We start from the raw sequence: 15,351 nt of genomic DNA on the forward strand, positions 1-15,351 counted from the left end.
TGTATAAGGAGGGTATGAGTGTAAAGAATAGGTTCTTTGGATGGAGAATGGTTGGTCAGTGGAATGCTTTGCCTGCCATTGTGGGGAAATGCAGATACATTGAATGAGTTTAAAGTACAGTTTGATGGACTTTGTATATAACAATGTTTTTCTCCTGTGATGAGTTGTTTGACTCCATGGAGGTCTGCTGTTAATAATAATAATAAACATGGAGGCTAACTGTTTTATCCGATGCTTATGCTTAGCTCATCCATGGGAAATGCTACAGCATTTACATGCAACCTTTTGTAGTGAATGTTATCCAAGTGATACTTCATAAATGTGATTAGTGTGGAAATTTACTTACATAATTTTTATTTCAAATAGATTATTTTTTACATAATAGAAGGGGACTATAAAGTAAAGTAATGAGTGTAGTAATTTATTATTTTAATAAATTTTATTTTTGTAGAGGTAGTTTAATCTGTAAATTGTTTACAATAAACCCAGAGTGTTGCTGCTGTGGTGATTAAGACACTGACAAGTTTTTTTTTTTTTTCACTTATGAGACATTGCAGTGCATGTAGCAAATTATTACATTGTATGAACATGGTTAAGAGAGGAGGAATCTATTGATATTTTTTGTATAGCTGTAGATCATAGTCCTTGGGATATACTTTGTGACGAAGGATGCTTCAGAGAATAGCGACATTAGAATGTAAGAGAAGGAGAAGAGTGGATTTCACGTGTTAGCAGTCGAACTGTAATGGATGTTATGCAAAAGGATATGAGAAGGATATCAAGCATTTTGTAGGCTAAGTGACAAATATGGATGTGATGTATTTTTGCCAGGAAATGCTACATGTAAATGGCCATCAAAGAAAAGGAAGACCGAGAGAGAGAGAGAGAGAGAGAGAGAGGGGGGAGGATCTGATTTTGTATTGGTATTATCAAAGGTAAGGGAAGTGAATGAATATCAATGTTTTCTTGTGAGACAGAAGACAAGTCTTTGTTTTGGAATCACTGAAGTTTGTTCTCAACTTACTGAAGAATGATTTTGATACATAAAATATTAGAGCATGGATCATCAGATGAGCAGGAGGAATGAAGCATACTGTCATTAGCAAAATATGTATAGAAGAAAGAGAGTAGATTATAGATCAATTGGGAACTTGACGTGCCTGTGTTTGTGATTGTTCCCTTGTATAAGCCTCTGATCAGATCTGATCACTTACTTTTTTGAGATGATATTTATTCTATAATCTTAGAAAAGGTGCAGGAGGTAATAATTAAGTAACTCAGATAATTTCAGGCTATGGAATGTAAGTTATGACAGTGGATTGAGGAAATGCAAATTGCAGAACTTAGTAAATAAGAGAAAGGATGATACCTTCTAGATGAAGTTGGATTTTTCACAGGTTTAAAGGAATAAGAGTGAAATTCCATCCTTGACAATTATGTAAGCTTGTGTGTGAATAGGAATGTGAAGAGTAGTGTGTTTGCTGTATGTAGAGTGGCAGATGATTAGAATGTATTGCCATAGAATGTCTTAAGTGCAGCAACTCTAATTGAATTTAATTTGTGGTATGACAGGTATTTGGCATTTAAGCGTGTTGTAATAATATGATCATAGCCATTTCTTATTAAAAAATAAATTTATGCTGAAAAATATAGATGGCCAAGTAGAATCCAGTATAACATTTTACAATGTTACAAAGTATGTTATACTTGATGCTGTGTATATTATTCTTGATGCCGAGTTAATCAGCCATGTATGGTCTGTTCTTATGAAACATTTAAATTTAGCAAACATGGGATATTAAAAGATCAAGAATGATCATTGCATTTGATGATGTTGTGCATATGAAGTGTAACTGTACTTAACCAGATGATATCAGTAAAAGTTTTATCTTTTTGATTATTATTATTATGTAGTATCTTATGGAGTCAAGACTCATTGTGGGAATCCATTATTCACAATATCCATCATACCTCTTCATAAACTCATTTGCTGATGAAGCATCCACATCTACCTCTGGTGATCCATTCTGCCCATTCACCACCCTCCAAGAAAAAAATCTAATCATCTTACTAACCAAACTCTTACACAACTTCCACTAGTGATCCCTTGTTCTCTTCCTTCTTGCCATGTACTGAAAAAAAAAGTCTTCAGTGTCAATCCTATAAAACCCCTTTAATAACATAAATGCTTCTATCATGTCTCCTCTTTTTCACCGATCAGCTAATTTTTGAAGCCTACAGACTGTCAATCTATTCTCATAGGGAACATTCCACAGGTCTGCCACAATTTTTATCACTCTCCTCTGGATCTTCTCCACAACTTCATTCCCAAGGAATTCAGGAGTCCAAATCTCTGCACAGTAGTCCAGATGTGGCCTTATTAAAGCATTATATAGGGGAACAATTACCTCTCTATTCTTGCTTGTTAGTGTGTTCTTCAACAATCATGTAATCTGATGTGCAATTTTGGTGACCTTCACAATATGTTCTCTAAACTTCATTTCCCTGCCCACACTCACATCCAAGTGCATGGCTTCATCGATTTCATGCAGTTTGGTTCAATCAATATAATACACAGCTTCTGATCTCCTCCCAAAGTTCATCACTTTATGTACCTCCAAATTGTATCACCTAATGTTTTGTGTATTTAACATCTTTTAAATATATTTAATATTGATCCTTAGGAAGCAGACCATACACTCAGAAAAACTGAGAATATGATTTCTTGTCAAGCATAATATACTTTCTATCCCCCCACAAAAAAAAATATTATATTGATTAGTCTCATCCATCCCTTTAGGATGGGTAGAGTCCCCTAACGAGGGGGGTTCATGATGAATTTAATGTGGCTGGTTCATCACTCCTCGCTGCATCCTCTGAGGGCAGTATTCATGACTAATCTTGTCTGTTTACGGGATTGGTTTGCCTGTTGTGGAGGATGAAAAACCCAACTTTCTGGGTGAAGAAACCCCTACCTCCGTATGAGGCCGGCTAACTCATCTCTCATTGAAAGAGACTAGATAAAATTTCCTCACGTCATGGATGGGAATCAAACTCAGGTCTTTCCGCCCAAAGAGCTTTGTCTATACCAACTGAGCTGTGGAGGCTCTATATTGGCAGTTTTTAATCTGTATATTTTTATATTAGTTTCACTGTATTGATTATAGCCACTTGCATGTTTTCAGCTGCTACCAAAACTAAAAACATTTATACAATGGTACTTAATGTTTATGTATACTAAAGGTTGCCAAGTTTAAATCAGAAGCAAATTTTTCATAAACTTTTGTAAAGATGCTAAATACAAAATCTCATGAAGATCTTTCTGTAGCAGTGGCAGGGTTTTCATCTTGTACATGCAAAAGGCAAACCGGTCAGAAGAACACCACACTCTTGACAGACAGACATATTCCGGAATCATAGCTCAGTGGCCTTGGCCATAATTCCAAAACAACAACATATATCTAGGGCTACTTAGAAGGCTTTTTTTTTTTTTTTAATGACCACATAAATAGGCAAAGGTAATGTTAAAATGCTGACCTCTGTTGTGAAGAAAGCACCTATTACAAGTTTTTTTTAGTAGAGTCAGGAGTATTCGTGAAAGAATGAATGTGTGTGTGCGTGCTTGCGCGCGCGCGCGCGTGTGTGTGTGTGTTGATGTATGATTTAATTAGACTTTTTTTTTTTGGAAATGCATGGTAGACATAATAATGCATGAAAAAATGGTTTAATAAATGTAAAGGAAATTCAGTTTATTAAGATCCCCTATATACTTTGCTCACTGTAACAGAATAATAATAATGTTCTAATAAACAAATAATAATGTTCTATTTGTATAAGCCAACTTTTTAACACTTATTTCTTTCTTTCTTATATCTGGCTGCATATTATTGATGATATATTTGCAGTTTGATCCCACTCTGAAACAGAATTACTTCAGTTTGTGGACAGAATAAACTCTTTATACACTTGCATCAGGTTCACTTGTGAATCTAACAACAGTTTTCCCTTCCTGGATACCTTAACAATTCATAACTGTACAGGCAGTATTGAATTTTCATCTACAGGAAGCTTTCCTTCACTGGCAGGTATATCCACCCAGCTTCACATTATCATCCTTCACAAAAATTGGTATTATGAAAAGTCTTGTACACAAGGCATGCACAATTTGTTCCTCTGACTCCTTTCTGCTAATTACTAAAGATAAATTGCCTCTGCTATTCTTATCTAATGTTTATCAAGTACACCATCATGTTGACTTTGAGCAGACTAGCCATTATCAGAATCAAAGAACATCAAGATTACATAAGATTTCTAGAATCAGAGGTACCAGGCATTGCTTCTCATACCATCGACACTAGACGTAGAGTTCGATAAAATCAGACAAAACTGTTACACTATAGTAAATTTAAATTTGATCATTGTTTCCTCAAAATCTTGGAACACTGCATTATCGCTTAATCTTAATTGAATAGACTGCATGTGTATCTCCAATTTTTTGGAACTAATTGCCGTAAATTTCTCATTAATATTTTAAAATTTTTTCTTATTTTTTTATTGTTAATTTTATTATTTTTTTAAAAAATTAATTTTGATTTACAGAACTATACCTGGTTCCCTGGAACTTTAATGGTTTTATCCTGTTCACTCATCTGCAGCTGAGATACATGGAAATATACTCATGCCGTTTGAATCGTTCTTGTGTTATATTTCAAATGTGTAACCAATTTTTTTTTTCTCTCTCCTTGAATTGATGCTCATATTACAGTGAGTGAAATTTATGGGAGATTTTGATAAATTCTAATTTCCCTTATATGTTAAACTGGTTTTCAAACATTACTATGATTTAATGAGATTATAAACTGCAAACATAAATTTATTGATTAATCTGTATATTTCTGAATATATTTTAGAGACTGATAGAGATGATAATGAAGAAATCCAGGAACAAGATAATGTTATGCAGGGATTTTTTCTTGAAGAAAACCCACGAGACAATTTAATGTAAGTAATATTTTATTCAATAATTTTTTAAAAGATGTATAATCATTAACTGTCTGTAAAAGTAGGCTTGAATCCTCTATAGAATTTGAGGAACCTTTATAAGCACTTTTCAACTGAATATACAGAGAGTACAAAGATGACGTGGTTGGTTTTTTCCCCTTCCTAGAAACTTGAGTTTTTATTGTGGAAAGAGGAACTGTTTTTTTTTTTTCAAACATTAGTTTGAAATGTATCGTGTTTGGTCTCTAGAGAACTACATTATCTAAGACTTCAAGCTTGGCTTTGATACTAAATGTGTAGTAGGTTTACAACCTTTCTGCACAGGATCAGCATTAACAGAAACAAAATGTATATATATGAGTTCAGTTCACTGCTCCCATTCAGCATAGCATGGTTAAGATAAGCAACTGCCTGATGCTGGTCAGAGAGCAATATGGCTACATTGTAATATAATTCAGTGTGTATACATGCAGAGCCTCTATAGCTCAGTCATTATAGACGAAGTCCTTTGGTCAGAAAGACCTGGGTTCGATTCCCATCAGTGACGTGAGGAACCTTCATCTGGTGTCCTTCAACAAAAGGTGAGTTAGCCAGTCTCATACAGAGGTAGGGGTTTTTTTGTTCCCCCCCCTCACCACCCAAGAACAGGCAAAGTAGCCTCTTGAACACACACACATATCTATATCTACAGACATAGGATACACCAGGGAGGCATAGGGCTAACTACCTTATCCTTGCGTACAGTTGCAAAGTCTGAGAATAACCTGGACACCGTAAAAGGTAGAAGAGGAGGAGGAGTAAGTAAAGTAAAGTGTATGCATGCATAAATCAGTGAGGTATACGTGGCTGGTCTGTGAAAAAGTTCTCGGCCTTGAACATAAATGGCAACGCTATTGGCAAGATTTTTTTTTTTCCTTAGTTGATGCATCTGTTCATAAGCATCCATGTGAAATTGCAAGTCATCCTATCAAGTATTTGTTTTTATACAGCTTCATAAAAGTTTATGGGCACTCTTCTCCTTCCATTTCGACAATTAAGAAATGGGCTGCCGAGTTTAAACGTGGCCATACCAGCCTTGAAGATGATCCACGTGAAGGATGTCCAAAAAGTGTAACAACACCAGAAATCATTGATCAGGTGCACAATATGGTATTGGATGACCTGCGAGTCAAAGTGCATGAAATTGCTGAGACTATAGGCATTCCAAAAGAATGTGTAGGATATATTTTGCATGAAGAATTGCAAATGAAAAAGCTTTACACAAGATGGGTGCTGCGCTTGCTCACAGCAGATCAAAAATGCACTCACATGAAAATCTCTGAACAGTGCTTGGAGTGTTTTAACAAAAAAAAACTGATTTTGTATGTTGATTTATTACTATGGATGAGACTCTGATTCACCATTACACACCAAAACCCAAACAGTAGTCAAAACAGTGGACAGAAGCCTCTTGTTCAGCGCCAAAGAAGACAAAGTCAGTTCCATCAGCAGGAAAGGTCATGGCATCGGTGTTTTGAGATGATAAAGGTGTTTTGTTTGTTAATTATCTTGAAAACTGTAAAACAATAATTAGAGAATATTATTCCGATCTTTTAACTAGACTAGATGAAAATATTCTTGAGAAAACATCCAGTTTGGGGAAGAAAAAAAATCATCTTTCATCAGGACAATACACCTGCCCACAAAGGTGTTTTGGCAATGGGAAAATTAAGGAATCTGCACTATGAATTGTTGGAACATCCACCCTATTCCCCAGATTTGGCTTCCTCTGATTTCTGCCTCTTCCCAAAACTAAAACTCTTCCTTGGTGGTGAGCATTTTTTTTTTTTAATCAAGAGGTGATTGCAGCTATACAGGGGTATTTTGCAGATCTTACTGAGAACCACTACGAGACAGGAGATAATGGCGCTGGAGCATTGTTCCAGCGGCATTATCCCGTATTAGAAATAAGAAAAATCTCATTGACCATGCTATTGTAGATAGTGATGTTTTCTCCCTAGTGCAGGACACCAGACTCTGCAGAGGATTTGAAATTGGAAGTGATCACTATTTAGTCTTGAGCAGGATAAAATTTAATTTCATATTGAAAAGAATAATATGTAAGAAAGTTTTAAAGCGAATAAAAGTTGAGTGGCTCTCAGATGTGAACTGTAGACTAAAATGCACAAAGATGATTGAAAAAAAAAGAAAGAGTTTGAGAACAGGAACCAAACCTTGGAGATTCATTGGCAAGCCTTGAAGAAAACCCTGATTGATTCAGCCAGAGAGGCATGTGGTGAGGTTGTCTGCAAGGATAGAAAAATCAGAACTCCATGGTGGACACAGGAAGTTAAAGAGGCAATGAAGGAAAAGAAGATACATATCAAAAGTTCCTGGCAAATAAGTCAGATTGTGCTCTTAGAGAATACAGAGACAAATGTAAGAAAGCTAAACACTGTGTAAAACCTAGCTAAACAAAAGTCTTGGGTGGACTTTGACAAGAACATAGAAAATAAATATCAAGAAGGTTTCAAAATATTTTGGAGGTTGTTGAAGAAGCTTAGAAATGGAGGAAAGAGTGCTGTAAAAGGAGTTAGAGATGATAAAGGTGACATGAAAACGGGAGAAAAAAGATATCTTTGAAGTATAGAGTAATTACTTCGAAAAATTGCTAAATGAAACAAGCAGTGATAGCACAGTGGTAAAAAACACTCAACAGGCATGCAGTTAGGAATACATATCCATACTTTAAGTAGAAAAAGCCATCAAAGGCTTGAAATGTGGAAAGGCAGCAGAAGTAGATGATATTCGACCAGAAATGCTGAAGTACGGTGGTTATAAAAGCCTTACCGTGGCTTACATTTGAAGGAAGTACAGGAAGATGGTTTAATGTTGAATCTGGTGTGAGACAAGGATGTATATTAGCCCCTCTGTTATTCATGAAATAGGAGAAAAAGATATCCTTTAAGTATGGAGTAATTACTTCGAAAAATTGCTAAATGAAACAAGCAATGATAACACAGATATCCATACTTGAAGTAGAAAAAAACCATCAAAGGCTTGAAATGTGGAAACGCAGCAGGAGTAGATGATATTCGACCAGAAATGCTGAAGTATTATTATTATTCAAGCGTCCATGGAGGTCCTTTCTAAGAAACACAAGTCTATCAAGACTCATCGAGGGAGATCCCTCCTAGGAAACGCAAAGTCTTTCATACCACTCCTTAAATGCATTGACTGTTCTTGCTCTCACCACTCTATCAGGCAATGCATTCCATGGTTCAACCACCCTACATACAAAGAAACCACTCCTCGCTCTCTTTCTCACAGTTTTCTTTTGTAACTTCCAGGGATGGCCCTTGTCATGACTCCTTCCCACTGTTCAACCAAGCGAAAGAAGTCCCCAGTGTCAACCCTGTAACCACCTCTCAACAGTTTAAACGTCTCAATCATATCACCTCTCCTTCTTCTATCCACCAAACTCTGCAGTCCACACTCCCTCAGCCAATCCTCATAACTATCCTTGTACAGTCCTGACATCATCTTTGTTATCTGCCTTTGTACCCTTTCCACAGTTAATTTATCCCTTCAAATCCTGGGGACCAGATCTGAGAACAATAGTCTAAGTGTGGTCTGATCAGAGTCTTATACAATGGAATGATAACCCTTTTATCTCTGCAGGTCAGTGTCCTTCTCATTATTGCAACAATCCTCTGTGTTGCCTTCACTACCTTTGTAATATGTCCCCTAAATTTCAGGTTGCTATCAATCATCAATCCCAGATCTCTTGTCTCCCCTACTTCCTCCAGTTTAACGCCTCCCATAGAGTATGCAGTGTCCCATTGATGTTTCCCAAACCTCAAGACCTTACATTTTGCTGCATTAAACCGATACTCCCATTCATTTGCCCATCTATCTAGCTTATTCAAATCCTCTTGCAGGGCTATCACATCTGCAATATTACTAATAACCCTTTCCAACTTCGCATCATCTGCAAACAACTGAATAACCCCTTGCAATCCACAGACAATGTCATTGATATAAAGGTTAAACAATATAGGTCCTGGTACCGAGCCCTGCGGAACCCCACTTGTAACCTTCTACCTCTTTGATATTGCTCCACCATGCACTACTCTCTGATACCTATCAGACAACCAATCCTGAATCCAGTTGACCAATCTGACATCCAGAGTACTCAGTATTTGGAACACACTCTCCTCCTGCACCTCTAAACCTCGAACCTAACCTATCCCTCTAGTATTCAAATTGATTCCTCCAGGATGAAATACTCCAATAAAGTGTTCATTGAATAATTCCACTGTGTCCTCTGCATCAGTCACTCTATTCCCATTTTTATCCCACAATGTCATTCTTGTACAGTCATTTCTCCTCCTACTGGCCACATAGCTAAAAAATTCCCTAGGAATTTTAGCTGTGTGGATCTAAGGACCAATCTTTTCTCATATTCCAGTTTCGCCTTTTACCATACTAGTCACTCTCCTGGCCTGTGTCTTATATTCTTCATGCATCTTCTCTTCACCTATCTCCTTATATCTCTTCCAGAGTCTCTTTTTTGCATGCAGTTCCTGTTTAATATTGTTTGTCATAGACTTTACTCCAAATCGTGTCCTCTTCTTCACTCGTGGAATACAGCTTACCACTGCTACAATAATAAATTTAGTTTAATCCTTTATCCAAGTGTGAGCAAACAAAGTTTGCACCTGAAAGTATCTTCAGGACTGGGGTAAGGTGGTACAACACCGGGCAACTCGTTGCAAAGGTGGAGCAAGCCAACATCACTCCTATCTCAGTATCTCCCATAATGCAAAACGCATCCCCTTGCGGATATGTGTAATGGTATACATTAAGGGAAGGGCCACTACCCAGACTAGTTTCGACCTTTATTGAGGTCTCTTCAGTGGGAGCCAGGCCCAAGTGGAGATACCAGTCAGAAGCATTGGCAAGGTCATCTCCACCTATAGGAGTTACCAAACAGTGCACCACCTTTTTATTAAATTACTCTGGATTTAGAGAAAGATGCTGAAAGTTTATTTTTCTCTTGGTTAGACTATAATAAATTTAGTTTAATCCTTTATCCAAGTGTGAGCAAACAAAGCTTGCACCTGAAAGTATCTTCAGGAGACTGGAGTAAGGTGGTACAACACCGGGCAACTCGTTGCAAAGGTGGAGCAAACCAATATCACTCCTATCTTAGTATCTCCCATAATGCAAAACACATCTCCTTGCAGATATGTATAATGTTATGCATTAAGGGAAGGGCCACTACCCAGACTAGTTTCAACCTTTATTGAGGTCTCTTCAGTGGGAGCCAGGCCCAAGTGGAGATACCAGGCAGAAGCATTAGCACGGTCATCTCCACCTATAGGTTTTTTCACCACTCTCTATGTTCACTGGGCATTTTCAGAAGCCGTATGGTCACTCCGATGCCCGATGATGTTCCACACCAGGCCTCACCATGTAGTCCTGTTGTTTGCTTCTCTGGCATCTTCAACTCTCTGAAGATCAGTCACTGCCACATGCCATCCATCCATCCGTCCATCTCATTGATGGTCTACCCCTGCCTCTTTTTCCAGGAACTTTACCTTCTATTACTGTTCTGAGAAGTCCTCCTTCCATCCTTTCTATGTGTCCAAAATATTTTAACTTTCTTCTGTCAATAACCTTAAGGAACCTTAAAATTCTACTAATCTTTTCTAACACCCATTCATTTGTACGCCTTTCAGTATATGATATTCTCAACAGCCTTCTGTAACACCACATCTCAAAAGCAGATATCCGTTTCTTATCTGACTTCTTTAGGTTCCAAGTCTCGCATCCATAAGTCGCTGTTGGAAAAACAACTGCATCTAAAATCCTCAACTTTGTTCCCATGGATATAGATCCATCCTTCCAGATTTTAGACAGGTCTCTGACTGTTGTTTTAGCCATTCCTAACCTTTTTCTGACATCTTCTGAACAGCAATTCTTCACATTAATAATGGATCCCAGGTACTCAAACTTGCTGACTTCCTCAATTCTTTCTCCATTAAGATACACTTGTTTCTCAAGAGCTTCTCTGTTTGTTTTTCCTTTGAGAACCATGATCTTTGTCTTGCTAGAATTGAGTTGAAGTCCTCTGTTATTACTGATCTTGTTAACTTTGCCAAGAATTAGTCCTAGTTCTTCCATGTCATTACAAAAGAGTGCTGTATCATCAGCGTACCTCAGATTACTGATCAATCTACCTCCTATCGTAATTCCTGTCCTGAGCTCATCCAATGCTTCACGCTTGATGTCCTCTGCATATATACTAAACAAGTGAGGAGAAAGTAAACATCCTTGTCTAACTCCTTTTCCAACTTGAAGCCAGTCAGTCAATCCAACACCTGTTCTTACTGTGGCTTCTTGCTCCTTATACAAGTTGGCTATCAACCTGATAGTGTGTTGAGGAAAACCCATTCTTTTTATTACTTCCCACAGTTTCACATACTCAACACACTCAAAAGCTTTAGAGTAGTCTAAGAAACACATTACCAGAGGGAGGCTGAATTCTTTATATTTTTCTATGATCTGTCTAAGGCAAAGGATCTAATCTCTGGTGCCCCTACCTTTCCTAAAACCTGCTTGTTCCTCGGGCATCTCTGCCTCAACTTTGGCCTCGATCCTATTTAGCATGATCTTTAATAAAATTTTGCTTGCATGAGATATTAAACTAATAGTTCTATAATTCTTGAATGCCTTCTTATCACCTTTCTTGTGTAGTGGTATAAAAACTGACTTCTTCTAGTCTCTAGGCCATGATCCTATCTCAGTGGTTTTCACCACTACTGCTAACAAATATTCCTTCACAATTTCCCAAGCACTAATGATATCCCAGCCTTCCAATTCCTCTCTCCACGAAACTTCTCCAAGTTGACGTCTAAGACTATTATAACCACCTGCTTTATAATTCCACATACTTTCCCGTCTCTTTGATACTCCTGCATGTCTATTTGTTTTCCAAGTCAAAATCATGTGGTCACTCTGTCCAACTGGTGGGAGAAATGTCATCTCAGTTATTATCAACTCTTCTGATGCTATAACCAAATCCAAAACTCTTGAACCTCTTCTTCCCTCTGTTACATGTTGCCTGAGACATTTGGCCCTCAAGAATTCTAGAAATTTCATTCCCTTATTGCTACATGCATCTTCCTCTCCCCAATTTATACTGCTGTAGTTAAAATCTCCCATAAAAATCATTCTTCTTGCACGGTGGTATAAAAGTTTTACAGTGGCTGCACTGCATAATTCAGAAGACCTGGACAGAGGGACGAATTCCTGATGATTGGAGTAGAGCTCTCATAGTACCCATATATAAAAAGGGAAATAAAACTGAATGAGAGAATTACAGCGGTATTTCCCTACTGAGTGTTCCTGGTAAGATCTATGCAAGTATACTTGAGAAACGGTTCAGAAGAATTGTAGAAGAAAAACTTGGTGAAGAACAAGCTGGATTCAGGCCAAATAGAGGCTGTCAGGATCAGATCTTTCTTCACTTTATGACAAATAGTTGAGAAATCATGGGAATAAACAAAGATCTGTGTTTAAGTTTTGTCGATCTGGAAAAGGCATATGAGAAGGTGCCAAGAGAGAAGATATTCAAAACACTACAGTTATATGGTGTTAATGGGGCATTATATCAAGCAATACTTAGTTGGTATTTGAGTTGTACATCAGCAGTTAGAATTGAAGAAGTACAGGAAGATGGTTTAATGTTGAATCTGGTGTGAGACAAGGATGTACATTATCCCCCTCTGTTATTCATTATCTATATGGATCATCAAAATTGGAAATGTTAATATCAGCTCTTAGTTTTATGCAGACAATGTTATACTTCTAAATAAATCAGCTACAAGTCTGTAAGATTCCCTGACTAAATTGAATAACTGCTGTAATAGATATGGTATGAAGGTCAGCAATAAAAAGACAAAGGCAATGAAAATAGGCAAAATCGTTGGAAATGTCTGCTGTGTTGTGAACGGAGAACCTGTAGAACAAGTAAAACATTTCAGCTACTTAGCCACAATTTTTAGTGAAGATGGTAAATTAAATATGGAAGTAGACAACAGAATCAACAAAGCTGGTATGGTAGGAAGTCGATTGAATAAATTCATATGGAATAAGAGAGAAATTAGTCGGAACACTAAATTAGCTGCATACAAGACACTGTTCAAACCAGTTTTAACTTATAGATCTGAGAGCTGGGTCAGAAGTAAAACACTTGACCAAAGACTAGAGATTGAAGATGTGAGAGTCCTGTGAAAGATTAGAGTGTGAACAGATGGCATCAGTTGCAATATCATATTAAAAATGAGGATATTAGGAAAGGTTTTGACATTGTCAGCATCCAGGAATGTGTTAGCAGAGCTAATCTCAGGTGGTATGGTCACTTAAACAGAATGGACGAGGAAAGATTAGCAAAACAAGGGTTCTCTGCCACGTTGGCAGGAAAATGACCCAGAGGAAGACCAAGATATAGGTGAATTGATATGGTACAAAGTGCCTTAGATGATAGAAATATAAGATCCGATAATGTTGGAGTCTTGACAAGTAACAGACTGATTTGGAGGAAAATTGTAGATAGGAAGTTAGTAATGATGTAAATTTTTCATGTAGTACTATCATATCCTGTACATCCCTTTAGTGTACATGGCAGGAATTTGATGATGATGATGATGCCTACCCCTCTATATTCCTTGAAGAATCCAGTTATCGTATCTGAGGGGGGGGGATGGCCACCCTCCATGTGACTTATGCCCTCTGGTTTGTAAAGACCTGAATTTTAATGATTCTCATCCTGATGTGAGGAACATTTATGAGGATTTTTTTTTTTTTTTTTCAATAGAAGTGAGTCAACCTTATATGAAGGTGACAGGCTTTTTCTCTTTGTGGAAATTCATTTTTCCCTCTGTAGAGCACATAAACTGGCCTAAGAAGTATATATTCAATTTCATGTTATTATGATTATTATTATTACTATCATTAGCTCTCTGTAGAATGAATGTTCACAAAGATCATTTATTCCACTGTCATGTTACTCATCAAACTGTATCTGAAACTCATTCACTGTTTATGCACTCATAATATTTTCAAACAGAGTTTCTCTCCTTAGAATCTAAAAGGAGATGGAAGATGTTCTTTTCAAGATAGTCAAGATAACCTCCATGATTGCATTGTCTAAGGTTAAATCTCAGAAGTAGTGTTGATGGAATTAATGTTAAAGCCCCATAGTGTGTATTAAAATGAACATTTGGAGAAATCTAGTTGATTTGCAGCTGCTAAATCCTCTGCTTGCACCCACATTGGTGGACTCATTTGTAGCCCTGGATGTATATACTACAGCCAAGGTCATTAAACCATCAGACTAGAGGAACTATCTAGGACGGAGTTAATAGTCAAGAATTGAGGTGAATTGATATTGTGGCTATGCAGATCCAATAATTTAGTTTTGATCTCTTCTCCCATGCAGCAACATTCACGCAGCCACTCTCATTTACTTTTGTTTTGTTTATCAAGAACTCATTCATGAGAGGTTGGTCAACTCATAGTACACCAGTATTGTGGATGGGCAGTTTTATACATGAATAATTTTTTCTACATTTTCTAAGATGAGATCCTGTGGGATGACTTAAATAGACTAGCAGTATCGGCAAAGGTAAATAGCTGCTAGTTTAACATGTCCAAGTGTAAGGTCACTTTGGGATGAAGAGATCACAAGCTGTGTATTATAATGATGGAACTGAACTTCAGGAAATTGATGAAACTGAGGATTTTGGGGTTATTGTCATGAGGAAGTTGAAGTTTAGAGGACATATTGTAAAGGGGGGGTCAAAAAAGCACATCAGATTATGTGCTACTGAAGAACTCACTGACAAGCAGGAATAAAGCAGTTAATAATCCATTTTTATAAAGCTTTAACAAATTCACATCTGGACTATTCTGTGCATATCTAGTCCCCCCCCCCCCCTGGATTTCATGAGGATAAAGAAGTTGTGGAGAGTATCCAGAGGTGAGTGACCAAGATTGTGGTCACTCAATCAGGTGAGTCTATGGCAGGTCTATGGATTGCTCCTTATGAGAATTGATTGAACATCAGTGTGTTTTAAAAACTAGCTGAAGCAATAGCAGGCAGAATAAGAAGGGATGTGATAGAAGCATGTAAGTTATTAAAGGGGTTTTATAAGATTGACACCAAAGACTTTTTTCAATACATAGTAGGAAAGGAATGAACACATGGTCACTCCTGGAAATTATATAAGAGTGTGGTTAGCAAGGTGTTAGAACTAGATTGTTGGTGGTCGTGAATAGGTGGAATTAATTGCTAGAGATAGA

At 37.2% G+C, this 15,351-nt stretch overlaps 1 protein-coding gene across 3 annotated transcripts in view; it reads left to right on the forward strand.

Annotated features, from left to right (window-relative positions):
* The window catches only part of LOC150107593 (uncharacterized), a 279,745-nt gene that overhangs the window by 55,899 nt on the left and 208,495 nt on the right, over positions 1 to 15,351 (forward strand). For all 3 annotated transcript variants that reach the window (XM_090391408.1, XM_090391406.1, XM_090391407.1), the window contains exon 4: positions 4,911 to 5,001. In XM_090391408.1, coding sequence (XP_090247534.1) covers positions 4,911 to 5,001 — 91 coding nt within the window. The remainder of the gene's footprint in view (positions 1 to 4,910; positions 5,002 to 15,351) is intronic.

The sequence above is a fragment of the Typopeltis vanoorti genome, chromosome 4 (assembly GCF_054136105.1).
Source record: "Typopeltis vanoorti isolate ZY-2024b chromosome 4, IOZ_Tvanoo_1.0, whole genome shotgun sequence".
NCBI lineage: Eukaryota > Metazoa > Arthropoda > Arachnida > Uropygi > Thelyphonidae > Typopeltis > Typopeltis vanoorti.